Source organism: Quercus lobata, chromosome 9 (assembly GCF_001633185.2).
Source record: "Quercus lobata isolate SW786 chromosome 9, ValleyOak3.0 Primary Assembly, whole genome shotgun sequence".
Lineage (NCBI taxonomy): Eukaryota > Viridiplantae > Streptophyta > Magnoliopsida > Fagales > Fagaceae > Quercus > Quercus lobata.
The window spans coordinates 17,280,484-17,305,686 of NC_044912.1; the positions used below are offsets into that span (position 1 = coordinate 17,280,484).

Below are 25,203 nucleotides of genomic sequence, written 5' to 3' on the forward strand. Positions count from 1 at the left end.
TTTCCATGCACAACCAAACACCCGCATTTACGGAAAAAACATTTCCGAAAGTTATTTGAAGCCAAAACAAACACAACCATAGTTGAATCAAAAAATATACTAAACCCCTTGTGCACACGTTTGTCTACTATATTATGCATTTAGAATTACTAATACACGTTTGTCTCCAAAAAAAAATTAACACTGAAATAACATTGAAATCATATGAATATATATTGATGAAACGAACACCAAAATAAATTTAAATCATATGTTCAGTTCATTTTTTGAAGCTAGCTTCGTCACTCTCTTGTCCGTATTGGTAAATCTAAATACCCTAGATTTTGAGCCAACTGGCAAGCCAGTTATTCTTCAGATAAATTATGTTATAGACGCGGCGATTTCCTATTGGGCTAGCTCGAGTAGTCAACATATCCTCTATTCACAGACAGTGACTGAGGAGGAATATGCGGGGGCATTAGTGTAATATAGAAACCCGCGAAAGTCCATTCCGGTCAATCAGCAAGAAAACTGCCAACCAATCAAATGTGTGAACCACGTCACCCTGAACCAACAGACAAAAACCCCAAAACTCAAACACACAGACACAGACCCAAAAGATTTTCTCAGCTCAGAAATTCAAACCTCGCCATGGATTAGTAGTACCACTACTCTACTAGTAAAACCCTCTCTAAACGACACCGTTTTCTTCGCGATCTCCAATGGCTTCGATCTCAGGCATTTGTTCGTCTTCTCCATCTCTCAAGCCCCAAAAGCCTCTCCTCAGGCCAATCCACTCGCTCCGACGCGACTCGTTGGCGTTCCCAACTCGCTCGCGGACTCAGTCCGTGGCCCGCGAGATCTCCGCCGAGCTATTGTCGTCGTCGAAGCCTGAGATTTTGAAGAAGAAGGAGAAGATTGAAGCTTTGGAGAAAGATCCTAGGGCTCTGTGGAGGAGGTACGTGGATTGGCTGTACCAGCACAAGGACTTAGGGTTGTTCATCGATGTGAGTCGGGTCGGGTTCTCGGACGAGTTCGTCGCCGAGATGGAGCCCCGATTCGTAGACGCGTTTAGGGCCATGGAGGAGTTGGAGAGAGGCGCGATTGCGAACCCGGACGAAGGTCGCATGGTTGGACACTATTGGCTTCGGAACCCTATGCTCGCGCCCAAATCGTTATTGAGGACTCAGATTGAGAGTACTCTTGACGCTGTGTGTAGCTTCGCAAACGACGTCGTCAGTGGTAAGGTCAGTTTTGACTGTTGACTTTTGAGAAGTTTGACTAATTTTCGGTTAATATGTGGTCGTTTAATCAGTTGCAAATTCGTTGCTTATGGAAGTCAGGCATTAGGGGATTGTTTGGATTGACATAAAATTGGATTATTTAGTTATTTATTTATATTTCGATAGTTCGAGGAGAGGGTATTTGAATTGAACACTTGATGTCTCTGTTGGAATCTCGCATTCATACTAAATGCGAGTTTTGTGACAATTTTATTTTTCAGTTTTTGAAAATGGGGTGGTTTGAAAAATCCAGGAAAAGAAAAGTGAAGTTTGAAAAAAGGCTGTACTTTGAGATTTGAAGCTAACATTGTTATATTCTCTGTGTCCAAGTGTTTAGAAGCTAATTAGAGTTTTTATACTGTTTATCATATTCTATTAAGAAATTAAAAAATAAAGGGAAAATTACAATATCCTCAAGGTATAAGGAAATGACGGTCCTTTCCTAAGCTTTGCGATAAGGGTCCGTTTGGTTAGGCGGCTTGAGAGCCTAAAAGTGTGTTTTTTAAACCCAATTCTGTTTTGCATCAGCAATTCCTCGTAGCTTTTTTACAAATGCTCATTTTAAACCCAAAACACCATTTTGCAACAGTTTATCCAAAAGCACCCTAAGTGTATATAAAAAATACAATGAAATTCTTGTGGATCAACTCGTCCTTATTTAAGTGATAATGTTTTTGATTTTCCCTTGGTTATCAATGAAGGCCTTATTTTGTCCTTAAGATATCTTATTTAATCAATTTACCAAAAATTAGGAATGTTTAATTAAACAACTCAAGGGTAAAATAGGTATTTCATTGTATTAGTTATGTTTATCACATATCTTAAGGAGAGGACTGTCTTTTCTGCAAATCGTCATTGTCACTCCTTTATATCTCAGGGGAGGTTGGTGTATTTTTTCCAAAAAGAAAAGAATAATGGTATAACACCATAACTATACTTTTTGAAAGTCTAATATAACAAAAAATGGAATTTCGCTTGGTTGATCAAGAAGTTGTGGACTAAGCACTCTGCTGGATATGTTGGGTGGAATTGTGCTCCACTTCCTATTACTTGCCTTCTAGGGTTTAAGACATTAAATACATGTACGAGTTTTTAGATGGATGCCATAATTTGAATTATTGGAATGCTACCATAATACTTTCGGCATTATGTTGTCAGTGGTGGTCTACTTTGCCTTTTTTTTTTTTTTGATGTGCTCTTTGCTTGAAATCAAAATTGCAGATTAAACCCCCATCTTCTCCAGAAGGTCGCTTTACTCAAATACTTTCTGTTGGGATTGGAGGTTCAGCTCTTGGACCACAGTTTGTTGCAGAGGCGTTGGCCCCTGATAATCCTCCTCTTAAGGTATACGAGACCCTTGTACTTGGGTGTCTATTGGTGCTGGTTTTGCTTTTTCTTTAATCATCCACATTGCAATTATAAAGTATAATTGTGACAAATTTCCCTGCACCGGCACCAGCATTTTTTTTTCATCTTATATCTTTCATTTTTTTCATACTCCATATGTTAAAATATTAATTGAATATACATGTTGAAGAAGCTTTTTTTCCGTGCTTTGCCTTTTCTTGATGAACTGTGACTCTCTCTCTTTCCCCCCCCCCCCCCCCCACCCCCCTCTTCCCAAATTTGTTTAGCATACAAAGAACACTTCCACATTGCATGGGATAATGATCCAACAATGGGGGCCAAGAGCCTGGTAGAACCAGTGTTCAAATTCCCCCTTCCCCACTTTTTGTAATAATTGAATTATCAAAAAAGATGCAACAATGGCAGAAAATATGGTCTGGTCAATTGATAGTCTGCATTGGAACCAAAGATTTGTTAGAGTGGTACATTATTGGAACTGGAATCCTTTGGTCTTGAAATGCTCTGCAAAGTTTGTTAGGGGGGTGATGATAAAATAATTTGGATTCCTACTAAAAGCCATGGCTTTGAACGTAAAATCATATGGCACCAAGGTTGGGGTTGGCAGTACATTGGAAAAATTTATGAAAGGTTAAAGCTTGTCATATTTTTACATGGACAGAAATCCTTACAACAGACAATTTAATAAAGTGTGATATAATCATCGTGGGTTGCTGTTCTTGAGCTACTATCTCGCTTTCCATTTAGCATTTGTTTGAGTTTTTTAAACTTTTGAAATTTTAGATGCTAGTAAGGATGTTTTATCCTATATATATCCTATGTACTAGGGTTGTGTTTCTTATTGTGCTTTTAATAAATTTCATTTATCAAAGAATTATTTGGTTGAGAAGTATTTGTTATCTGGTGGATGTATTACGCTCCAAGTAGAGGAAAGGCCTGACTGTTAAATCAAACTGATATAACTCAGCTATGCATACTGTTAAATCGAACTGATCCTATTCCTCCTATTTTAATTATTTTCACTTTGAATTTGGGTTTTTTTGAACTTTTGAATTTTAGATGCTAGTCTTTAGGGTGTTTTTTCCTATATACATCCTATGTACCAGGGTTGTGCTTTTAATGAAAATTACTTATCAAAAAATTATTTGTGTGAGAAGTAATTGTCATGAGTGGTGCAATATATTCTGGTTGGGGCTTGTCTGGTGCATGTATTACACCCTAAATGAAGGAATGGCCTTACTGGCTTCAAATGATATCATATAACCTAGCTACCCAATGGCTTGTGAGGGTTTCTATGCCTCACAAGGACTAAGAGCTGGATTACAATATGTAGACATTGAAGGAGTGGCAAATTGTAAATTGTCCTTTTTTTCAATGATATAACCTAGCTATGCATACTTTTAAGTCTAACTGATTCTATTGCTCCTATTTTGATTGTTTTTGAATGTGCTGATAAATATTTTCTTGTCTTATTGGCAGATAAGATTCATTGACAATACAGATCCAGCAGGAATTGATCATCAGATTGCACAGCTTGGTGATGAGCTGGCATCTACCCTTGTAATAGTGATTTCAAAGGTCTGTGTGGAAATTATCCTTCCTTATGTGTTTAGTCCTCGTTTGGGAGAGCTTATTTTCATTGGCTTATTATGCTTAAAATAGTATAGTTGTACATAGAAAACGTACAATTGTACCTAGAAAAAGTGCAGCTTTAAAAAGATGTACATAAGAGTAAGCTGGAAATAAGCCCCTGGAAAAAAGAGCCCTTTTGCAGTTAAATAATGGGTTTTCTGGATTACGTTGTAAGGTTTGCTGCTAATGTAATGTCAACTTTTCCTTAGAGTGGAGGCACTCCTGAAACTAGAAATGGTTTGTTGGAAGTACAGAAGGCTTTTCGAGAAGCTGGCCTGGAGTTTGCAAAACAGGTTTTGATCTCAGGTTTTTCTTTCTGCTTTTATCAATCTATATCTTTCTGCTTTTATTAATTACACCCCTACTCCATAATACAAATCTAAAATAAATTTTTGGTGATAATTTTGATCCAGAGTTGCAAACTAAGATTTTGCAAGCCTTAACACTAGCCAGATAAGATATAGATTGATTTGCACATATTTGGATGGAGTCCAGACATTAATGCCTGAGATTTTTCTCCTTCTTAATTTGATGGCAAAATTGTGATTTGGTTGCTTAAAAATGTTTTTGTGCAGGGTGTTGCTATAACACAAGAAAATTCATTATTAGACAAAACTGCAAGAATTGAGGGCTGGTTAGCTAGATTCCCCATGTTTGACTGGGTGGGTGGTAGAACTTCTGAAATGTCTGCAGTTGGTCTGCTTCCAGCAGCACTTCAGGTTAGTGATTCTTGAATTCTGAATTTGATGTGATAATCCTTTATGTTTTATGGTTATTTATATGCAATTTATGCTTCAGGGAATTGACATAAGAGAAATGCTTGCTGGTGCATCAATAATGGATGAGGCAAATAGAACTACTGTGGTAAGAATTTGCAATCAACCATTCTTTTTAATCATTGTCTTGTTCTGATGCTGTTATTTATTCAGTGAGGATAAAGAACTTTGTTGGTTATAAATTTATCGAAGTGGATAAAGTCATTAATCTGTCATTTACAGTTCATCCTGTACAGTCTAATTAGAAACGAAGTTTACATTTGTTCCCAATGCCCCAATGAAATCAATGCCAGGAGCTCCTAATAAATTGGAAAGACTACTTATCAAAACCAAAAAAAAGAAAAAGGGAAAGAGTTGGTTTGTTCCCTTATGGCTTCAGATTTCTTTTACTTGTGTTATAGCAACACCCTGCACAAAAATAAGGGCAAATATATGCTGAATAAGAAAAGGTGGAGTGGTTTACTCCCTTCATTCCTCATTCTCATTTCTTCTGTAGGTTGAAGATTAAGCTTTTCCTTTGAATGGGGGATAGGTACCTTTTGCAAGAGATAATTCCTGGCATGGCTCTTTTCTGCATAGAGTTAGCATTGTGCAACATATGTCATAAACTGAAATGGTGTTTTTTTTTTTTTTTTTGGTATTAAACGTGTTCATTATTACTGATATGGAACTCTATGCATGCATGCTTCCTTTTTCTTTATTTTGTCTTTGTGTGAATGGTGGTTTTGAAGATTCAACCAGACCAGTAGAATCTTCCTATTCAAAGAGCTGTATTCTGCTAGTTTCAATAGCAAAGACATCTACTGTTCTTCTTGTTGGCTAGAAATATATTTAAAATGACTTTATAAAGTACAAATTTTTTTTAATATGACTTAGTGCTCTTTATTTAATTTTGTCTGATGTTCCGTTCCAGCCAATAAGTTGAACTCTTGCTTCCTCGAGACAAAATTACATATTGTGAAATATATTGTCATAATAGTTCTGTTTTCATGGGAGATACTTGTCTCTTCACAACCACCCCCCCCCCCCCCCCCCCCAAAAAAAAAAAAGGGAAAAAGTTTAACCCTTTTGGTTGATTTCATTGATTTAGGTCAGGAATAATCCTGCAGCGTTGCTAGCTTTATGCTGGTATTGGGCTTCTGATGGGATAGGATCAAAGGTACTTTATACTCTATTAAGATTTGCTTAATATTTAAAATTTCAGCCCCTCTTAAATTGGTTTTTCTTTCCTCTGTTTTTTTCTCAGGATATGGTTGTTCTTCCTTACAAGGACAGCCTATTGTTATTTAGTCGGTATTTGCAGCAGTTGGTCATGGAATCTATTGGGAAGGAGTTTGACTTGGATGGAAATCGGGTATATGCAACAAATTTTGAGTACCTAGCTTTTGTGTGTGCGACTTAATTATTGAGGGTTTGTTTGGGATCCGCTTATTTTGCTGAAATTGAAAACTCTTTGCTGAAAGTACTGCAAATAAATGTAAAAGTTTTCTGAAATAGTATAGTGGGATCCATAAATAGTACTAAAAAGTGCAGTGGGGACCATAAATAATAGCAAAAATAAGCTGAATAGTAAAATAAGTTAGCAAAAATAATTTTTGCCAAACACACACTGAGTGGGGTAAAACTTGAAAATCTAGAAGATTAATTCAAGTTCATTTGCCATCATGGCTAGTTAGACATCCAATTTTAAATCACCACGACAATGCTATAGAATTTTAACTTATAAAAAAGAAGGTTCATTAGACTGAAGCATATATGGTACTGTTACCATTTTGGTGAGTTCTGCCATTGGTGAATATGATTCTATCTAGAGAATTTCCCTTTTTACCACGTGACATGTGCCTATTCTTGTTTTCCCCAAGCCATTTACACACTCAATCTATGTTTTCGCAAGGTCTTCTGAATGGCTATAAGAAGTCGACCAAGCATAAACTTGAGAAGGGGGTATTCAGTAGTTTGATTGTTGGTTCAATTATCCAAATTGCTTAAAGATTAATGTTGCATTTAGATATTTATTTGTTTGTTGAAACTCTTGCTGATTGACATGTTTCTGGGTTCAAACTTTGTCCCAATGGGGCTTATCATCTGGAGTATGTGGCATAAAAATTATGTCATATATGATATTTGTGTTAAAAAGTGTAAATATCAGGTAAGATATTGAACAAAGTATAAGTATTTGGAAGTATTAACTATATAAAAAAGGTACTATGCATATAGTACTTTCTATAATAAATTTTTTCGTACCTATCAAAAAAAAAAAAAAAAGGTACTATAAGCGTGCATTTGGATTGTGTTGGGGATGATAATTTTTTGCGTTTTGATGAAAAATGGTCGGTCTCATGGTACCGTTCATGCATTTTTTGGTACTATTCATAGGCCTTACTGTACTATTTCAACTAATTTTTACCTTTATCTATAATATTTTTAGTAATAAGTTTTCAATTTCAGCAAAATAAATGGTATCCAAACACAACTTAAGTATACTAGTGGAAAACTTCAAATTTGATGTATTTTTTTTGGAGTCCTTGGCCTCATGGCTGTGTTTATCTGATATATCCTAGAAAGACTTAATGAGTCAACTTGCATCAAATTTGATCACATTTTCTTGCTAGCATAAGTTGTTGAGGGGGCCAACTCCAACTAGCATAAAGGACCACTACAATATGGGCTTGATGAGATAAATGGAAATACTTATCGTCAAAGATGTTCAAATTGTAGCATAATTGAAGATTTTGACTCTTTGATATCACAGGTGAATCAAGGACTTACCGTATATGGAAATAAAGGGAGCACAGATCAGCATGCGTGAGTTTTTCGTTAAATTTTTAAGAGTATATGATATATCCCATGATGCAGACTCTGCTTAGTCCTGATGCACTTGTTCTTTTATGTAGTTATATTCAACAACTGAGAGAAGGTGTGCACAATTTCTTTGTGACATTCATTGAGGTGCTTCGTGATAGACCCCCTGGTCATGATTGGGAGCTTGAACCTGGTGTGACATGTGGCGACTACCTCTTTGGCATGCTACAGGTTAGATTTATTCCAACCAGCCAGTTACTCGTGTCCTTTTACTAATCTGTACATACTAATTCAAGTTCATACAGGGAACAAGGTCAGCTTTGTATTCCAATAACCGCGAGTCTATTACAGTAACAGTGCAAGAAGTGACACCTAGATCTGTGGGTGCACTTATAGCACTTTATGAGCGAGCAGTGGGGATATATGCCTCACTTGTCAACATTAATGCTTACCACCAACCTGGTAAATATAGATTTTCTGTTGCTTATTAAACTTTTGGTCCAGAAGTCAGCATTCAAAGGTGGTGGATGCGACTGCATCATGCTTTTGGCGCTACATATGTTATCTTAAAGTTAATTTTTCATGTTTGATCAATTTATTTGACTGGTGTTCCTCTTTTCCTCTCTCTCTGTCTATCTTTATCTCAGGTGTGGAAGCTGGAAAAAAAGCAGCAGGAGAAGTATTAGCTCTTCAGAAGCGTGTTTTGACGGTACTCAATGAGGCCAGGTATTATGTCAAATCTTTAGCAACCTAGGTCTTTTTCTTTACTCCTATTTATCATTTTTTTTAAAAACAATTTTTTTTTAATATCAGTTTTGAAATGTGAAGTCCTATGTAAATCTTAAATTTATGGACTCAGAAAAATAATTAAATATATTTTAACCTTGTAAATATAGAGTAGTTCTTCTTCAAGTGAGAAAGCTTGCTTGAAAGCAATAGGGTTTGTTGGAGCAGGTTTTTATGCCAAAATATGTGTCATTTTTAGATGTCCCTAGTGCATGAGTATAGACAAGGATAAAATATCAGGATGGTGTTATTGCTGTATGTTTGACTTCTGAAAATAAGATATGAAATTTTGGATTTTATAAAAAAAAATTTAGTATTACAAATTCACATCCCAAACCTAGGAATCCTCTGGCAGGGCCTTTAAAATTTTATATTAATATTAACCAAAAACTGGACGAAATAAAGGGACCACAGCATTTACCATAGGGGACTTGGATTCTGACCATTTGAGTAGTCAATAAATCTGTTTGCAACTAACTTCTGCATAAAATGATACTTCTTAGATGCAGTTCTGTTCTGTGCTAATGTTATCTTTTTGTTTAGTTAGAAGTAGATTTGTAACTGATTACTACAAATTTCTCTCTTTTTTCAGTTGTAAAGAGCCTGTAGAACCCTTGACACTTGAGGAAGTAGCTGAGCGTTGCCATGCTCCTGAAGATGTAATTGCAATATCTTTTATAGTTAATTTTTGTTGCACACACTAAGTTATACACTGCCGTACACACTCTAGCTGAAATCGTGTTTTGATAACGTGATTTTAGTTATAATTGTGAGATGGAGAATCATATTTTGAAAGCACTATTTCAAAATTATAACTAAAATCATGTTTTCAAAATACGATATTTCATCTATGTATCTGGTACATAGTGTGTAACGATCACTGCTCATCTTCTACCCTACTCCCTTTTTAGAAACTCTCACAAAGAAGCTGAAGGCTTAGCTAAAACCATTTACTTTCTCTTCTTTTTTCACAGATCGAAATGATTCACAAGATTGTTGCTCACATGGCTGCCAATGATAGAGCAATTATTGCTGAAGGCAGTTGTGGTTCACCACGGAGCTTAAAAGTTTTCACTGGGGAGTGTAATGTTGACGAGTTGTTTGCTTAAGATACCAACAAAAATTGCTTAGTATTTTACAATAAAGAACTACAATAAATCGTTTTGTTTCCTGTTGAATGTTTTGCCACTTCATTGAAAGTGGGTGTTTTTTTTGTTGCGGTAATTTATATATAAAGATTCCATCCAGAGAGTCATTGTCAATTGAGATGTAATCATGTAACCTTGAGCAAAATTATAAAAAAAATCCAAGTGGACCAAGCCCCAATAAACAATAAATTAATTTGAATTAACAAGATGATTAATTTAAAATTCGGTTTCTTATGATTCTTATTGGACTTTGTAATTTTTGGATTACTAATTCCAACTGACATGTTCTTATTGTCTTGTCTTGGAGGATTATTTGTCTGGTTCCCCTAGCAAATTTGAATTTAAAAATGAAATAATCACCCTGAATTGCCAATCATTTTCACGTGCTCCACAATGTATGATACATCCAACATGTCACCGCATGATAAGGATTTGATAATTCTGACTTGAGTCACACTCTGTCTTGTCTTGGGGGAATTTTAACTGTGGCTTCCCTAGTAAACTTAAAAATGAGACAGTAACGCTAATTAGAGAAGCCTGAGTTGTCTATCATTTTCGCGTGTCCCACAAATGCATGCTACATCTAATTGCGAGTTCCCTTTGGACCAGAGAAAATTCTGCTCAAACGGTCGATAAATTTATTACACTCTTGGACGGGGCATAATGATGTGGACCAAATTATTATGGAGGATCATTTGAAGGGAGAGCAGCTACAACAGTCATTGTCAATTTTTTGTTCTGCAATTGAGCCACTACAATTAAAGTCAATGTCAATGACTTTCTGTCCTTTTTCTTTTAATTTTGTTCTGCAACTACTTGGCCGGGCAGTAAGGAATGTCTCCTTTTGTGGAAGCTTGCATGACGCTGCCAGCCAATTTGAAAAGGGAGTTATGAGATTATAAAGTTTAGTTATACCTTTTTTGTGCATTAACTTTTATCAAAATTATAATACCGTAAAATGTGAGCGGCAGAGAAAAAGTAGAGTCATGTGAAAATGATTGTTTACTACTCACAATTAACTACATTAAAATTAAAGTTATAATAAAAGTCGTGACACAAAAATTGTAATTATAGGAAATTTGGAAATCAAAATCCCACACAAGTTAAAAGAGCAACCTAGTGTTTATGGTTGAAATCTAAACCGACACCATCTATCTTATACATCAATTTTATGCAACTCTTGTCTCACACTTTTTTAGACCACATACCTGTGGACTTTACATGTTGTGAGTCATTGATTGCATAGAATGTTTACCTAGAAGACTGCATCCTACCTTTAAGCTACCTTATATATTTTCTTCTAAAATTTATTTTCCTCAACTATGTATTGCCCTTAAAATGATATTTGTATTAGAAATTTCTAAATTTTTTTAAGATAATTACATTATGGCTTTCTTAAAATTCTATCCAATAATTTAAATAGATACCAAAATATTAATAGTAACGATTGATATTAGCCTAACAAAATTCAATCCATTCATCTTAAGGATAAGATTTAGGAAACTCCATAAATGAAGTTACCTAAAAAGCTTCAGATAATAGTAATCTTCATCCGTTACTTTATTAGGTTTTATTAATTAGTTTTTATTTTTTATTTGCTGGAAAGTCTCAATTACTAGGATTATTAATATGCTAAAGTGATAAGGTTTGCATTTATCAAAAAAAAGGAAAAAAGTGCTAAAGTTTGTTGGCCTATAGTCAAGAAGGTAGTGATAACACAACCAACAATAAACAATTATAGTACTAGTAGCAAATAATGAAATGGAAAAATATAAAAAAGAAGAAAAAAAAAAAAGAAGCATATTCTCCAGCTGTGTCATACTGACATATTCAAAAATTTTCAAATTAAAGTTCATACCCTTATCATTTTTTCGCCGCCAACGTGGAATAAGTGGATGATAAAAATTGTAGTCTGTGACTAGTCCACAGATTCTAACATAGCCGTAAATTTTGCATAAAAGCTTGGTTGTTAGTTGTTACCAACGGAAACCACATGTACACCGTGAACATAGCATTTCTTTTACTATAGAACCTTCATTCCTCAAAATTATTGTTGTTTTAACAAACAAACATTATAGAATTATTTAGAACCCACGAGCATTACACGGCAAACACAGACACAGTGACACATAAATACTACGCAGTTAAGAAAGAAGAAAAGTATGGGCCAAAAGTGGGACCGACCATTCCCATGTGACTTGTGTACTAGCGGGAATTTAGAGTGAAAGTGTTCCCACTACAACGTTCGACTATTTAATGTTTTTTAATAGTAATAGTTAAGAAAAAAACGGAGTTCCACTTTGCCACGTCAACTACCCGTTACTTTTTTTTCATGCCCTCACTGCCTAATCTCACCTACGTGCGCTTTATTTGCGGACTACTTAGGATTTTTTGTTTCATTAATTTCTCATTGTTTTAGAAAAATTATAGTATGTTAAAAAAAAAAAAAATTCAATCATGTCATTTTGAAATTAATAAATTAGACATTATAACTCAAATGTAACAAATTAGAATTTGACTTGTCTTTAACTCCTATATACGGGAGGAGGTGATATAACCATGATACGAGTTTTAAAATAATCATGTGTCAGTTTTGTATTATTCTATATTCCTAAGTATTGGACAAAAACCTGACCTAACATCTTAAACCCGTAACAAATTGTTTTTGAGATTTTAAAAATTAACGAATCTAATATTTAGAAAATATTAAATCTCAAACACAGGGAGACTCATTATTAAACTTGTTACTATTTAAAACCTAATGCTTAGGGTTTAATTTATTATATTTAAAACTATAATATTTATATTTAATTATTTACAATTTAAAGGTTTAATTTGTTGTTCTTAATTTTTTTTATTAATTTGTTATTTTTGAAGATGTAAAGTAAACTCAAAAATATAGGATTTTTTTTTGAAATTTTATTTTTGGGGTAAACGGTGTGTCTTATGATTATTTCGTTGACGACACGACGACGTATATTCTGAACCGACATCATCGTTGGATTTTTAATTTGAAAGAGAGAATCTACCAAAATAAAATAAAAACCAAAAACATTAAAAAAAAAAAAAAAAGTTCAGTGAAAGAGAGTAACCAAAACTAAAGTACCAAACCTCACAAACAAATCTCACTGATCAGTCTCTGAGCTGCGCAGAGATAGCTTTTTCGCTAAGTAAAACCTTTTTCATTCTCTCAAATCTCTCGAACCCTTCCTTTTATATACTAGGTTTCTCTCTCTCTGTGTCTGTGTAAATCTCAAAGTTTCGTTTAGCATTGCGCTTTGCTTAGCTATTTCAGCTGTGAAAACCTTAAGCTCGATTCATATGTGAGTTCGTTTTCTTTTGAGTACTAAAATCTCTGTGTTTATAGCATCTGATTTCTTTGTTTATTTAGTTTTACTATAATTTTTTCTGTGATTAAATTGTATCTGAGATTTGGTTTTTTGGGTTTAGGTGAAGATAAATACCTAGGGATAATGTTCACTGAAGGACTTGATAAGAATGCCCTTCGTTGGGTTAGAGAGGTCAGTTTTCACTAACTCAATTCCCGTTTTCTTATTTTCACTTAATTTTTTTTTATAGCTTATTTTTATTAATTTTTACTCAGTAAAATTTGCTTTTTTGTAGTGTAGTAGGATAGTAGGATCTGGTTATGGAAATTGCTTTTAGTTTATGTTTTTCTTCGAAGTAACAAGAAATTAATTTCTGGTTTTGTTTTCTAATCAGAAGGAAGTTACATTATCAAATTCAAATATGAGACCCAGGATTGACCCTATTGCTGGCATTCGAAATGTTGGTGGCCGGGGATTTGGATTGCCCCCTCCATCTAAATTTAGAAGTGGACATTTACCTATGAATGCCATTCCAGTATCGAGAACAATACCTGGTGATGTAGATGATAGTGGGTCTAATTCTGAGAAAGATATGAGTACTGAATCTGATGAGGAGGTGTATGGGGGTAGGTACTCGTTGGAATCGTCTCCACAAGACGAGAGGGTACCTAATGCGACTGCTCATAGGTATGGAAACCCGGTGCAAAGGCAGGCGCGTTATGGTAGTGATTACATGTATTCTGATGTTAGTTCTTCGATGGAAACGGTGGTAGGAAGACGTGGGAATTTGGCGGAGAGGTTGGTGAGGGGAAATGGGAGGTACCCTGTTGGGCGGAATGGTTATACAGAGGATGAGTCATCAGATTCTGCTGCTAGCTCAGAGTTTTCTTCTACACAAGTGGGAAGCATCAATGGGGCTGTGCCTCAGGGTAGAGCTTATGTTTCTGGGGGATATGCTTCTAGTGTGCCATCGCAGAGTGTGCCATCGCAGAATGTGGAAAGTGCTGCTGAAAAGGTTTGTAAATACTTTTGGAGCTTATATTATGTTTTGGAGCTTGTGTTGGTGTACCATCTGTTGTTGTTGTGTTATGGATTGTACATAATTTTTTGGATGCTATGTGTTTAGATTTCGAGAATAGCATCCCAATGTAGTCCTAATTTAGAAATATGGTTGATGATGATCTTAAACCCCCTTTTTTATATATCAGTTTATATTGGTTCCTTGTCTTGCAGAAGTCATTTTGATTGTATTAATGAGGCCTAGCTTTTCACTCTTTTAAACTATTCTTAGGTGGGCCACAAAGCAATTTAAACTCTTATATTATATTGAAATTTGTATCATTATTAGACTCAAGGTTTGTAATGTAACTGTTTCCTTTATTAGCACTAGTATGATATATGCGAACTATCTTGTTAATTTGAATTCTTTTCACGTTCTGCATATGCATCCATACTATCAATTGAATCTTATTTACTGTCTTTGCTAAATTGTTATATTTTACAGGATTCACATTTGAGAAACTTGCGGACTGATAAGTTCTCCGATGATGATGATGATGATGATGATATTCCCAGTGCACCTCCTATTGATGGTTCCACTCATGAAATTAAGCAAGCTGCTGATAGAAGTCCAGTATCTAGAGTACATAGTACACCATACGTACCGGGTTCGAATAAAATCTCAAACAAAAATGATTGGAATACATCAGAAACCACATTTACTGTTAAGCCAGAGAATGATACTGTAAATAGGAATGCTGACCAGTTTGTAAGGTTAGTGTTCTTTAATTGTTCTTTTTGGCAAAAGCTGTATGCAAGTGTGTTTTTGGGATGCACATTACACTTGATCTTGAAAAGACATATTCATTTGCGGCACATTATACTTGTGTGCTTTAACATCTAAACGCTTTAGTTTTTGTCATAAATTTGGGAAATAAACCGTTTTGTTATATTATCTGTTGACAGAACTACAGCTGGTTCCGAAGCAGGTGCATCTTCAGGTTCATATCTAGCCCGCCTCCCAACATTTCATGCAAGGTATCTCTCTGAACACCATAAATGGAGCTGATGATAAGCCTAGAGTCCTTTTCCTATTATTAAATGTGATCTTTAACTGTTCTTGTTTGATTTTTAAATCAAATTCAGTGCTCTAGGGCCATGGCATGGTGTGATTGCATATGATGCATGCGTGCGACTTTGCCTACATGCATGGGCAATGGAGTGCATGGAAGCCCCCATGTTCTTGGACAATGAATGTGCTCTATTACGGGATGCTTTCGGGTGGGTTTAGTCTCTTCTTGTTATTCATCTATAATGCCACCAATTCAAGCTAGTTTTGAGTTTAGTTTCTATATTTGTAATAATCCATATCCTAAATGTTTGTGGCCAAGAACAAAAAATTTGCTCAATGGTTTCATCATATAAGAAACTGTATTTTGGACTTCTATTGCTTCTTATTGGACTATAGTATATATCTTTTCCAGGCTTCCTCAGCCGTCTGGCTCTTCTGCATCTTATTGCACCAATATATATACATATATATTCTATTCAACATAGGGATGAACTTAATTGCGTCTCCTTATTGGAAAGTTAGAAAAAATCATTGAACTCCCAACATCTTAAACATTACTTGCTTGTGACCAACCACTATTCATAGTTTATTTATTGGCATAAGATTCTTAGTTTGTTAGTTCCATTGATATCTAAATAATTATTTTTTTGATAAAATATCTAAATAATTCTTACCATGACTAATTGGGAATCTTAACACCCTTGCCTTGGTTTAGTTTCTCCTCAGTAATGCAAAACCCATTTAGTTTGTTCTTAATTTACAAGTCAGTACTCTTTACTTTTTCAGAAAGTACATATTTGAAATCACTGGATTAAAGTGGTAGTGCTTAGAATGTATTTACTCCCACATGTCGTTTTAGTTCCAACTGTGTCCCATGCATTCCTTCAAATTTTAAAGGCTTACAAGTGAAGAACTACTACAAGGTATGGAGAGAGCATTTGGAAAGTTAGGGTGCCTCCATGTGTTCTATTTTTTCCATGGTGTGCAGTATTAGAAATGTTGACTATTGATAATTTAAGGAGATGAGGGTTGATACTTATGGATTGGTGCTTTATGTGCAAGAACCATTGAGAGAGTGTGGTTCATCTTTTTCTTCACTGTGCAATGGCTTGGGAGTTGTGGTCTTTGTTTTCTGTCTGTTTGGAGTCTATTGGTTATACCTTCTTCAGTCTTAAAATGTTTCCAGGTTGGAAGGGGTGTTTTGGAAAAAGAAGCAATGGGGATATTTGGATAGCCATTCCTTTGGGCTTAATGTTGTGGCTCTAGAGAATGAAATGTCTGTTGCTTTGGGGGGAAAGAGTTGAATTTGGCAAAGATGAAGTTCTAATTCCTGAAGACTATATGTGGTTGGACCTCAATTTCTCATACTTCTTCTACCATGAACTTCTAGAGTTCCTGGACACCCTAAGTTTCCGTTAATTTTTTTTTGTACTTCTATTTTTTCTTCCTTTTTTTGTTATTTTTTTTGGGCTTTCCTTTCTATGCATACTCCTTGTTTACTAGGGTTGGTCCCCTTCTGCGCTTCTTTTTTTATTGAGTCTTATTACGTATAAAAAAAAAAAAAAAACTGGGTTCCTCCCTCACACTTTCTCCTTGCAGCTAACATTTGTCTACTAGATTAAACTATTTTCCATTGAATGATTCTCTGATGATGCAGATTGTGTAAACTGTCCAAATAACATACAGAAACATTTTCATGGTTTTTCCTTTTGACACTTTATGCTTACTCTTAAAATAATTTATTTGTAGATTACGGCAAGTACTATTACAATCAGAAGATGAATTAATGAAGAAGCAAACTTCAGAGCTTACCAGTGAGGGGGTTGCTCCAAAGCCTAAGAAAAATATTGGCAAGATGAGGGTGCAAGGTAGTTTTTATCCTCAGCTTTGGCACTCTTGTCATTCAAGCTTATAAGGAAATGTTCCTAAAATCTTATTGATTGTGCAGTGCGTAAAGTGAAGATGTCCCTTGACCCACCTACTGGCTGTAGTATCACATCCTTTAGGGCACCAGTAATTAAGTTGGAAACCATTCAATATCACCTCTCTAATTTGCAGTCAACACTTGCTTCTGGATGGCAAGCTTTAAGAAAAATTCGTGTTGCACCACGTCTACCTGCAAATCGGTCTTTTTCACGTCAGAGCTTGGCATATGTGCATGCCAGTACAAAGTATATAAAACAGGTGTCTGGACTCCTCAAAAATGGTGTAACAACTCTACGCAGCAGCTCAACATCATATGAAGCGGTGCAAGGTATGCAAACTATGTGCTTTATTGATTTGTCATACGAGATGAATTAGCTGCTGATTTAGACTTTTTTTGTGGGGAAGGGTGGCATAAATAACTTTTTCATTAAAAGAAAAGAAAATCACCTAAAATTAAAAGGATAGAAAACTGTTCAGGTATATCTATGTTTAGAAAACACAGTATAAGAATGTGGTACCATGCAAAATGCATTGTGTGCTTTAGTAGGCTAATTTTCCATTTCTGGCTAGACTAAACGTCGCAAATGATAAGTTTGTTACAATTTCAGAATTGCTATGAGTTGCCCCTGTGATTAAACCTATAAATGACATATTTGCATTGATGTGATGTTCAGACCCTTTATTTGTAGCACTGTTTAATATCTTTCTTGGTTCATTCTCTTTTAATTTTCTTCTGAATACTGCGACTTAAAGGGTTCCCCCCCATGCAAATGTTATCAGAAACGTACTCTTGTCTGTTGAGGCTGAAAAGTTCACCTGAAGAAGATTCCATCCGAACGCAACCTGGAGCTGGTGATATGCATATCTTGTACGTTCTCTTCCTGCTTTTATTCTTTCTATTTCTAAATTTTCTTGAGAAAGATGCTGACAACTCTACAGCTTTCCAGATAGTATAGGAGATGATCTGCTAGTCGAAGTCCAGGATTCGAAGGGGAAGCATTTTGGCCGCGTCCTTGTTCAAGTGGCTACTATTGCTGATGACCCGGTAATATTATCTTGCCCTGACATTAGATTTAGGGACATTTTTCTGAAAATTGTTGAGATAGAAGGCTGATACTAGAGTTGAATGCAGGCTGACAAGCTACGCTGGTGGTCTGTTTATCGTGAGCCAGAGCATGAGCTTGTGGGCAAGATACAGCTGTATATAAACTATTCAACTGTTTCAGATGATAATAGTCATCCCAAGGTGAGTGACCCTTTAGAGTAGTCTTCAAATGTACTAACCATTTCTAATAAAAGCTGCCTGTAAGCTGTTGTCTTAACCGAATCATGGTACAAGGTTGCTAACATAGATGATCATTTAGTGAAAGATCAGGATGTGAGACATGCTATGTATTAATGAAGATATGACCTTGTGATTAGTTGCTGTAAAAACTATCCTTTAATGTCCATTCCACAAATCAAAATATTACTTCCCATAATGTGTGTGCCTCAATTTGTGTGTTGATTACTTCTAAAGGGGCAAATTTGGAAAGTTATGTTAAAATTTAAAATGTTTGCATTTACATAAACCTACCCATTATGGGGCAGAGGGAGTAATTAATTTTGAAATTGATGGTTAATAACTGTAGAGTTTTAACTTACCTGAGCATATTGAGATATATTGTATCTTTGGGTATTGTGAAATGCTGTAATATCAGTATTGCCCAAATTCTATAATTGAAGTGGTAAGTAGCTGCAGTCTTTGTCTTGATATTTCTATTGTCTCTTCATTTAGATAATTAAAGGCTTACCCTCTTAATAATAATGAGAGATTGGCAGCCTGCACTCAAAGAAAAAGTTCCTTGATTGTTAAAGATATTCCCTCACCCAAACCCATAAAAAAGAAGAAGAGAAGAGTAGTTGTATGAAGAATGATTGTTCAGTATTTGAAAGTGGGAACGTGTATATTTTTTAATATATAGATTATAATAGTTCATTAAAAGGAGGAGATACTTTATGCACGTAGGGTGTCTATACAAAATATTTATAAAGAATAGAAACACACCAATCTTCACATTCGAAGAGAGTAGGAACATGTATTCTTTGTATTATGTCATGGCTTACTGAATAGCTTGATGATATTATATGCTATTCCTTTGGTCCCAGTGTGGCTCTGTTGCAGAAACAGTTGCATATGATCTAGTTTTGGAGGTTGCTATGAAGGTTCAGCATTTTCAACAAAGAAACCTATTGTTGCATGGCCCATGGAAGTGGCTCTTAACAGAGTTTGCCTCATATTATGGGGTTTCTGAAGTATACACCAAACTGAGGTAATTGATATGTTAATGTTAATTGCTTTTTGATATTGAAAATAGTAGGCCATGCAATAAAAGTTATCACCACTTGTTATGGTTGGCTATTTACTCAAATTATGTTTCAATGTGCCATGTGAATAGATACCTTTCTTATGTCATGGATGTAGCTACGCCAACAGCTGACTGCCTCAACTTGGTGTATGAATTGTTAATGCCCGTTCTTATGAAAGGCCACAGCAAGAACATATTGAGTCATCAAGAGGTACAAATCTGCTTTCCAGTTTAAAGCATGTGATGATTGTTCTGATTGTTATGTTGTTCTTTTCCAAGTTGCTTTTCTGCAATATTGACGTTGTTTTTGGTTAATAGTTCTCAGCCTGATCCATATATCTCTCCTAACACAAATTTGCATGATTTCTGGTTGCCTCATCAGAATCGAATTTTAGGAGAAACTAAGGATCAAATTGAACAGATATTCTCCTTAGCTTTTGAGAATTACAAGTCACTTGATGAATCATTGCCCTCGGGTATTATGGAGGTTTTCAAGCCTGCAACTGGGCTAGCAGCACCTGCGCTGGAACCTGCTGTTAAATTATATACACTTCTTCATGACATCTTGTCTCCTGAGGCTCAGACTGCCTTATGCCATTATTTTCAGGTCTGAGAGACTGAGCCAACATTTTTCATTATGATGCTTGCTTGAGTTGTACATTTATCTGTTTACTCAGAGTTAGTGTTTCCCCAGGTTGCTTCAAAGAAGAGATCAAGAAGACATTTGGCTGAGACCGATGAATACGTTACCGGCAATAATGAAGGCATTTTAATGGATAATGTTACTATGTCTACTGCTTACCAGAAGATGATATCACTGTGCATGAACATTAGGAATGAAATTTTTACTGATATTGAGATCCATAATCAACACATTCTTCCCAGGTACGTTCCTCAACTAATCAATGCATTGATACCTGAATTGTGCAAAAATCTAAGATGATGATAGTCATGTAACCATGCATCATAATGTGCAATATATTGGTTTATCTCTTATTAGTCCATCTTTCACTTCCAAATTTACGATCTCACATTTGACAGCACATGCCTTCAAAGTTTGGCTTTACTGTACTGTTGCAGAAATTTAAATGGAACAATTTGATTCTCAGCAAACTGAAATGTTCCATTCAAGATTGATATATACTTAAGTCAACCTTAAAAAATGTAAATAAAAGCCTTGATTTATTTTTTTCCTTCTGATCTTAAATAATTATTATTATTATCATTATTATAGTGGTAGAAGCAGTAGTAATATATAATCATCATCATCATCATCATTATTATTATTATTGCTTTTGATATATTATCAACTCCTTAAGTTCCTTACCCATAAAAAAAAATATTATCAACTCCTTAAGTTCCTTGATTCTAATTACCTTTTTAAAGAGTGTTGCATTCGCTTGATTAATATGATTTGCAAACACACTCTTGGCTGGGGGGGGGGATCATCCTTAGATTGACACTATTGCATACATGTTCAAAATTTTCATGGTGCTTATCTACATGGTTCTTACTTGGTGGTTTGTCTCACACTCTCATGTCAAGCAAGTGGGATTTTAATATTTTGAATTTCTTTGTACAGTTTTTTAGACCTCCCAAATCTGTCTGCATGCATCTACAGCACAGAGCTTTGCAACAGATTGCGTGCTTTCCTCATTGCTTGCCCCCCCACAGGCCCTTCACCTCCTGTAGCAGAACTTGTTATTGCTACGGCAGATTTTCAGAGGGATCTTGCCGCCTGGAAAATCAGGTAATATTATCTCTTCTGTATTATTTTAATGACACAGAAAGAGCAGAACAAGTGTTCGACTATCATAGTAGTTATTACTTTGTGTGGTTTTAACCCAATGTTATGTTCTTTCTCAGTCCTGTTAAAGGTGGAGTTGATGCAAAAGAATTATTCCACTTGTATATTATGGTATGGATACAAGATAAGCGTCTCTCTTTGCTCGAGTCCTGCAAATTAGACAAGGTAAATGCGTTAAACCATGGTACTACCATGTGTATTCACTCCTTATGCTTGCCAAATCCTTTTGGTTCTTCTCCATAACTGCTTGGATGGAAAGCAATTGAGTAACTTTGACTCATCCAAGTTATTTATTTTTTGGGGCTTTTCTTTTTTTGTTTTGGGGGGATGGGGACCAGCATGTTGGAGGACTATGTTGACAGTGATTCTTTGAAATTCTTGAATCTTCAATTTTATTGCACATTCTACAAGTTGTACTTAATCATCTGAAAGTTATGTATTTGCAGGTAAAATGGTCAGGAGTTAGGACACAACATTCTACTACTCCTTTTGTTGATGACATGTATGACCGACTGAAAGAAACTTTGAGCGACTATGAGATCATCATTTGCCGATGGCCAGAATATATTTTCGGCTTGGAGAATGTATGTCCGGATGGGTTCTTCATCTTTCAATCTTTATTTTTCTATTTGGTCTCAGACATCAGTGTCTTTTTCTTTATTTAACCCTGTGGGTTTTTGTTTTTTTTAAAGATCTATTTGAGTTAGAAGCATATTTTTTTATGTGTCTCTGACCATTGTCTAACTCTGGTGACCAGCCTTTTGGTTGATTATTGACTCACAAAATTCCTAGGCTTAATTTGAACTTTGAAGTGACTAGTGAGGCTGGGTGTCAAAATGAGGTTAAGGGCTTAAAAATAAAGCTTTTTATTCCTACAGTTCAAGTGAAATACTGAGCAGTCTTATACAACAATAAATACGTAAATAAGAGGAAATAACTAACAAAAAATAAATGAAAACATATATATGAACTTTCTTTTTATCTTACAACGGTGCTATTTGCATTCCTCATGTCTTTTTCTTTCATTGCATATCAAAACCGAGCCTATCTTTCTTGTAATTTCCAAACCATTATCACCTTGTCTGGCCTTTATTCAAGATAAACACGGGATTTGCTCAAGAACTTATCTCATCTCATTGTGGACTCATTTTTTGTAGTCACCAATTATCTTATTCCCTTTATGCAGCACTAGAACTTGCAAGAAAAGATTCTAAATTTGTTCATATGTTAATTGAAATAACAGTAATAAAAATATAAGAAAATACTGAAATTGTTTTACTTTTTTGGATTATGTTTTCCTCTAGGCTATTGCTGATGTTGAGAAGGCAGTAGTGGAAGCTTTAGACAAGCAATATGCAGATGTCTTGGCACCAGTGAAGGAAAATATGGCACCCAAGAAATTTGGCCTAAAGTATGTCCAGAAACTTGCCAAACGTTCTGCATGCCCCTATGTAGTTCCTGATGAGGTCAGCTGTAACTTCCCAAATTTATAAGGTTCCTTTAACTATGTATATTATTCTGGTTTGAAAATCTAGTGTTGCCTTTCAGCTGGGAATTCTACTGAATTCCATGAAGAGGATGCTTGATGTCCTGCGCCCCAAGGTAGAAGTTCAGTTCAAGTCATGGGGTTCTTGCATCCCTGATGGAAGAAACAACGCAGTCCCTGGAGAGCGTCTCAGTGAGGTAACAGTGATGCTGAGAGCCAAGTTCAGAAATTATCTGCAAGCAATGGTGGAGAAACTTGTAGAGAATGTGAGTATCATCCTGAAAGTGACACATGATTTGGAAGTAGTTTGGGACCTAAGCTAAGATATATTTTAGTTAATGAAATGACATAAACAAAAAGATAGATATTTCTTCTTTTTTATTTATTTATTTTTTTAAAAAATTTAACAATAAAATGAAAGATCCTTAGCAATGTACAACAACAAATTTTTTGTTCCTGAAGTTGGTCTTGTACAAGTGTCTTTGTTTATGCTATCCTCAAAAGTGGAGGTTGTGGGCCCTTCTGCAGCTTATCAACTGTAATAAAGCTTGCTGGATGACATATGAGTAATTCTTGTTTGAAATAAAAGTGTCCCTATAAACTCCAATAGGCATACCTACATTTATAGTCCCAATAGATGTGTACAGGAAATTACTGCTGTTCTGCATATATCTGCAGCAGCCAAGTTTTTGTTCCCTTTTTTCAGAGTAATATTTCTTGTATAAAATTAAATTAGGCAAGGATTTCTGTCATGTGTGCTTGATTTACTTCCTTTATTTTGTTGTTCCAGACAAAGTTACAGAATGCCACAAAACTGAAAAAGATTCTTCAAGATTCAAAGGAAACTGTGGTGGAATCTGATGTAAGGGGTAGAATGCAGCCACTGAAAGAGCAGCTGACAAATACAGTGAATCATCTCCATACCATCTTTGAGACTCATGTTTTCATTGCAATCTGTCGAGGTTACTGGGATCGGATGGGACAGGTAAGTTAATTGCATCTGGATCTTATTCTCTCTCTTACTTTTTTTTTTTTGGATGAATATTGTCATACTACTTTCCAAAGTCAGGCTCGAGGCTAATGTTATATTTCTTGTTATAGGATGTCTTAAGTTTCTTGGAGAACAGGAAAGAGAACAGGTCATGGTATAAAGGTTCACGAATTGCAGTTACTGTAAGTAATAGCGTTACACTTTTTTTTCCTTGATCAGTAGTAGCACTACAGCTTTATTCAAAATTTCAGTTAGAACAGCAGTGGTGCAGTTCACATGGATTTGGGCAGTATAGTCCATGATCAATGATATAGTTGGTTCCTTCCAATTACATCTAAATTTAAAAAGATGATAAACTTTTTTTTAACCTATCAAAAAAGAAAAGTTGATTAGATTATATTATTTTGTGTGCTGTCATTTGTTATGGAAACTATACTCAATTGGGGGGCTTCTTCAGATTACATCTAGGGCACTCAGAAAATTTAATCAGATACATCATTAGAACCACCTTATCAAGCTTAGAAAATGTGGTGTGAATCAATTAATCAAGTTGTTGGCACACTCATTCTAGCTGGTTCCTGCAGGGACCATTTTATTGTTAAATACTGCATGTTTCTGTTACCTTGGTTGTTACAAATATTGTTATTCCCTAATGTACTACTAGGTTCTCCGTAGTCAACATTGAGAACCATGGGCTCCCCAATTCCAGAAGCATTACACAGTTTTTGTTTACCACTTTTTTATTGGGGAGGGGGGTGGTATGGTCATTGGCAGGTAGGTAACTTAGTTTTCTGGTGTCATATTCGGAAGTGGTTTTATATTATACCTTCTTTCTGTACTTTTCCCTTCAGATGTCTGACCTGTCATTACTTTGCAGATTCTGGATGATACCTTTGCTTCGCAGATGCAGCAATTGCTGGGAAATGCAATTCAAGAGAAGGACCTGGAACCACCTAGATCCATCATGGAGGTCCGTTCGATTCTGTGTAAGGATGCTCCGAATCACAAGGACAATACATTTTATTATTGAGCAAATGTACATATGACGGGGGGAAGGGGCATGTCTTATCAAAAAGCAAGGGCTCAAGTATATGTATCCTGGTAGATCTAGGTGGTACACGATCTCATTGGCCTGCATACAGAATTATACATAGTCCCATTGACTGCTGGGGTTGCTAATTTTGTAGAGGGAGCAAGCAACTCAGCTGCTCCAGGTTCATAAATCACTCTCTTTAGAAAATTCCATTTTTTCAACCTACCTATATTTTCCATAATGAAAATATATTAGATACTGGAAAATTGATCCTCGCCTTTTTTCTTTGTAATATCCATATATGGTTTTAGTGGCTTTGCCTCTGTTTTACCATGTTTTAGTTGTCCTCAAATTTTTGGCTGGTCAACTAGACAAGGCATGTTCACTCTTGAAAAGAGGAAAAAAAAATGAACTGGGCTATTCTGGGTATTAAGCTTCTAA

General features: G+C 35.5%; 2 protein-coding genes across 4 annotated transcripts; both read left to right on the forward strand.

Annotated features, from left to right (window-relative positions):
* Window positions 1-548: 548 nt before the first annotated feature.
* Window positions 549-9,889, forward strand: LOC115959898 (glucose-6-phosphate isomerase 1, chloroplastic). Its single transcript, XM_031078550.1, has 14 exons — window positions 549-1,226; window positions 2,484-2,606; window positions 4,107-4,205; window positions 4,469-4,552; window positions 4,835-4,978; window positions 5,058-5,123; window positions 6,126-6,194; window positions 6,282-6,389; window positions 7,788-7,840; window positions 7,930-8,068; window positions 8,143-8,299; window positions 8,485-8,563; window positions 9,216-9,282; window positions 9,598-9,889. Exons 1-14 carry the CDS (start codon window positions 702-704, stop codon window positions 9,730-9,732), a joined length of 1,848 nt encoding a protein of 615 aa, XP_030934410.1. The 5' UTR covers window positions 549-701; the 3' UTR covers window positions 9,733-9,889.
* Window positions 9,890-12,834: 2,945 nt separating this feature from the next.
* LOC115959685 lies at window positions 12,835-25,028 on the forward strand. 3 transcript variants are annotated; one of them, XM_031078182.1, is made up of 23 exons: window positions 12,835-13,094; window positions 13,222-13,292; window positions 13,495-14,115; window positions 14,605-14,873; window positions 15,066-15,137; window positions 15,246-15,380; window positions 16,921-17,039; window positions 17,120-17,425; window positions 17,851-17,965; window positions 18,037-18,142; window positions 18,230-18,343; window positions 19,246-19,409; window positions 19,536-19,656; window positions 19,828-20,052; window positions 20,140-20,330; window positions 21,028-21,195; window positions 21,312-21,417; window positions 21,699-21,836; window positions 22,557-22,718; window positions 22,801-23,004; window positions 23,529-23,723; window positions 23,840-23,911; window positions 24,607-25,028. In XM_031078182.1, the coding sequence occupies exons 2-23, from the start codon at window positions 13,245-13,247 to the stop codon at window positions 24,757-24,759; spliced, it is 3,804 nt and encodes a 1,267-aa protein (XP_030934042.1). In that variant the 5' UTR covers window positions 12,835-13,094; window positions 13,222-13,244; the 3' UTR covers window positions 24,760-25,028. The 3 variants fall into 3 exon arrangements, with proteins under 3 accessions (XP_030934042.1, XP_030934044.1, XP_030934043.1); XM_031078184.1 differs by having other exon boundaries at window positions 17,878-17,965; XM_031078183.1 differs by having other exon boundaries at window positions 13,498-14,115.
* The last annotated feature ends 175 nt before the right edge of the window (window positions 25,029-25,203 follow it).

Excerpts from the sequence above, each read along its gene's own strand:
- LOC115959898 (XM_031078550.1), top strand. The coding sequence starts at position 702 with ATGGCTTCGATCTCAGGCATTTGTTCGTCTTCTCCATCTCTCAAGCCC. Across the intron at positions 4,206-4,468 it reads TTGTAATAGTGATTTCAAAG|AGTGGAGGCACTCCTGAAAC; the intron begins GTCTGTGTGGAA and ends ACTTTTCCTTAG. Across the intron at positions 6,195-6,281 it reads CTGATGGGATAGGATCAAAG|GATATGGTTGTTCTTCCTTA; the intron begins GTACTTTATACT and ends TTTTTTTCTCAG.
- LOC115959685 (XM_031078182.1), top strand. The coding sequence starts at position 13,245 with ATGTTCACTGAAGGACTTGATAAGAATGCCCTTCGTTGGGTTAGAGAG. Across the intron at positions 14,874-15,065 it reads AATGCTGACCAGTTTGTAAG|AACTACAGCTGGTTCCGAAG; the intron begins GTTAGTGTTCTT and ends ATCTGTTGACAG. Across the intron at positions 15,381-16,920 it reads CTATTACGGGATGCTTTCGG|ATTACGGCAAGTACTATTAC; the intron begins GTGGGTTTAGTC and ends ATTTATTTGTAG.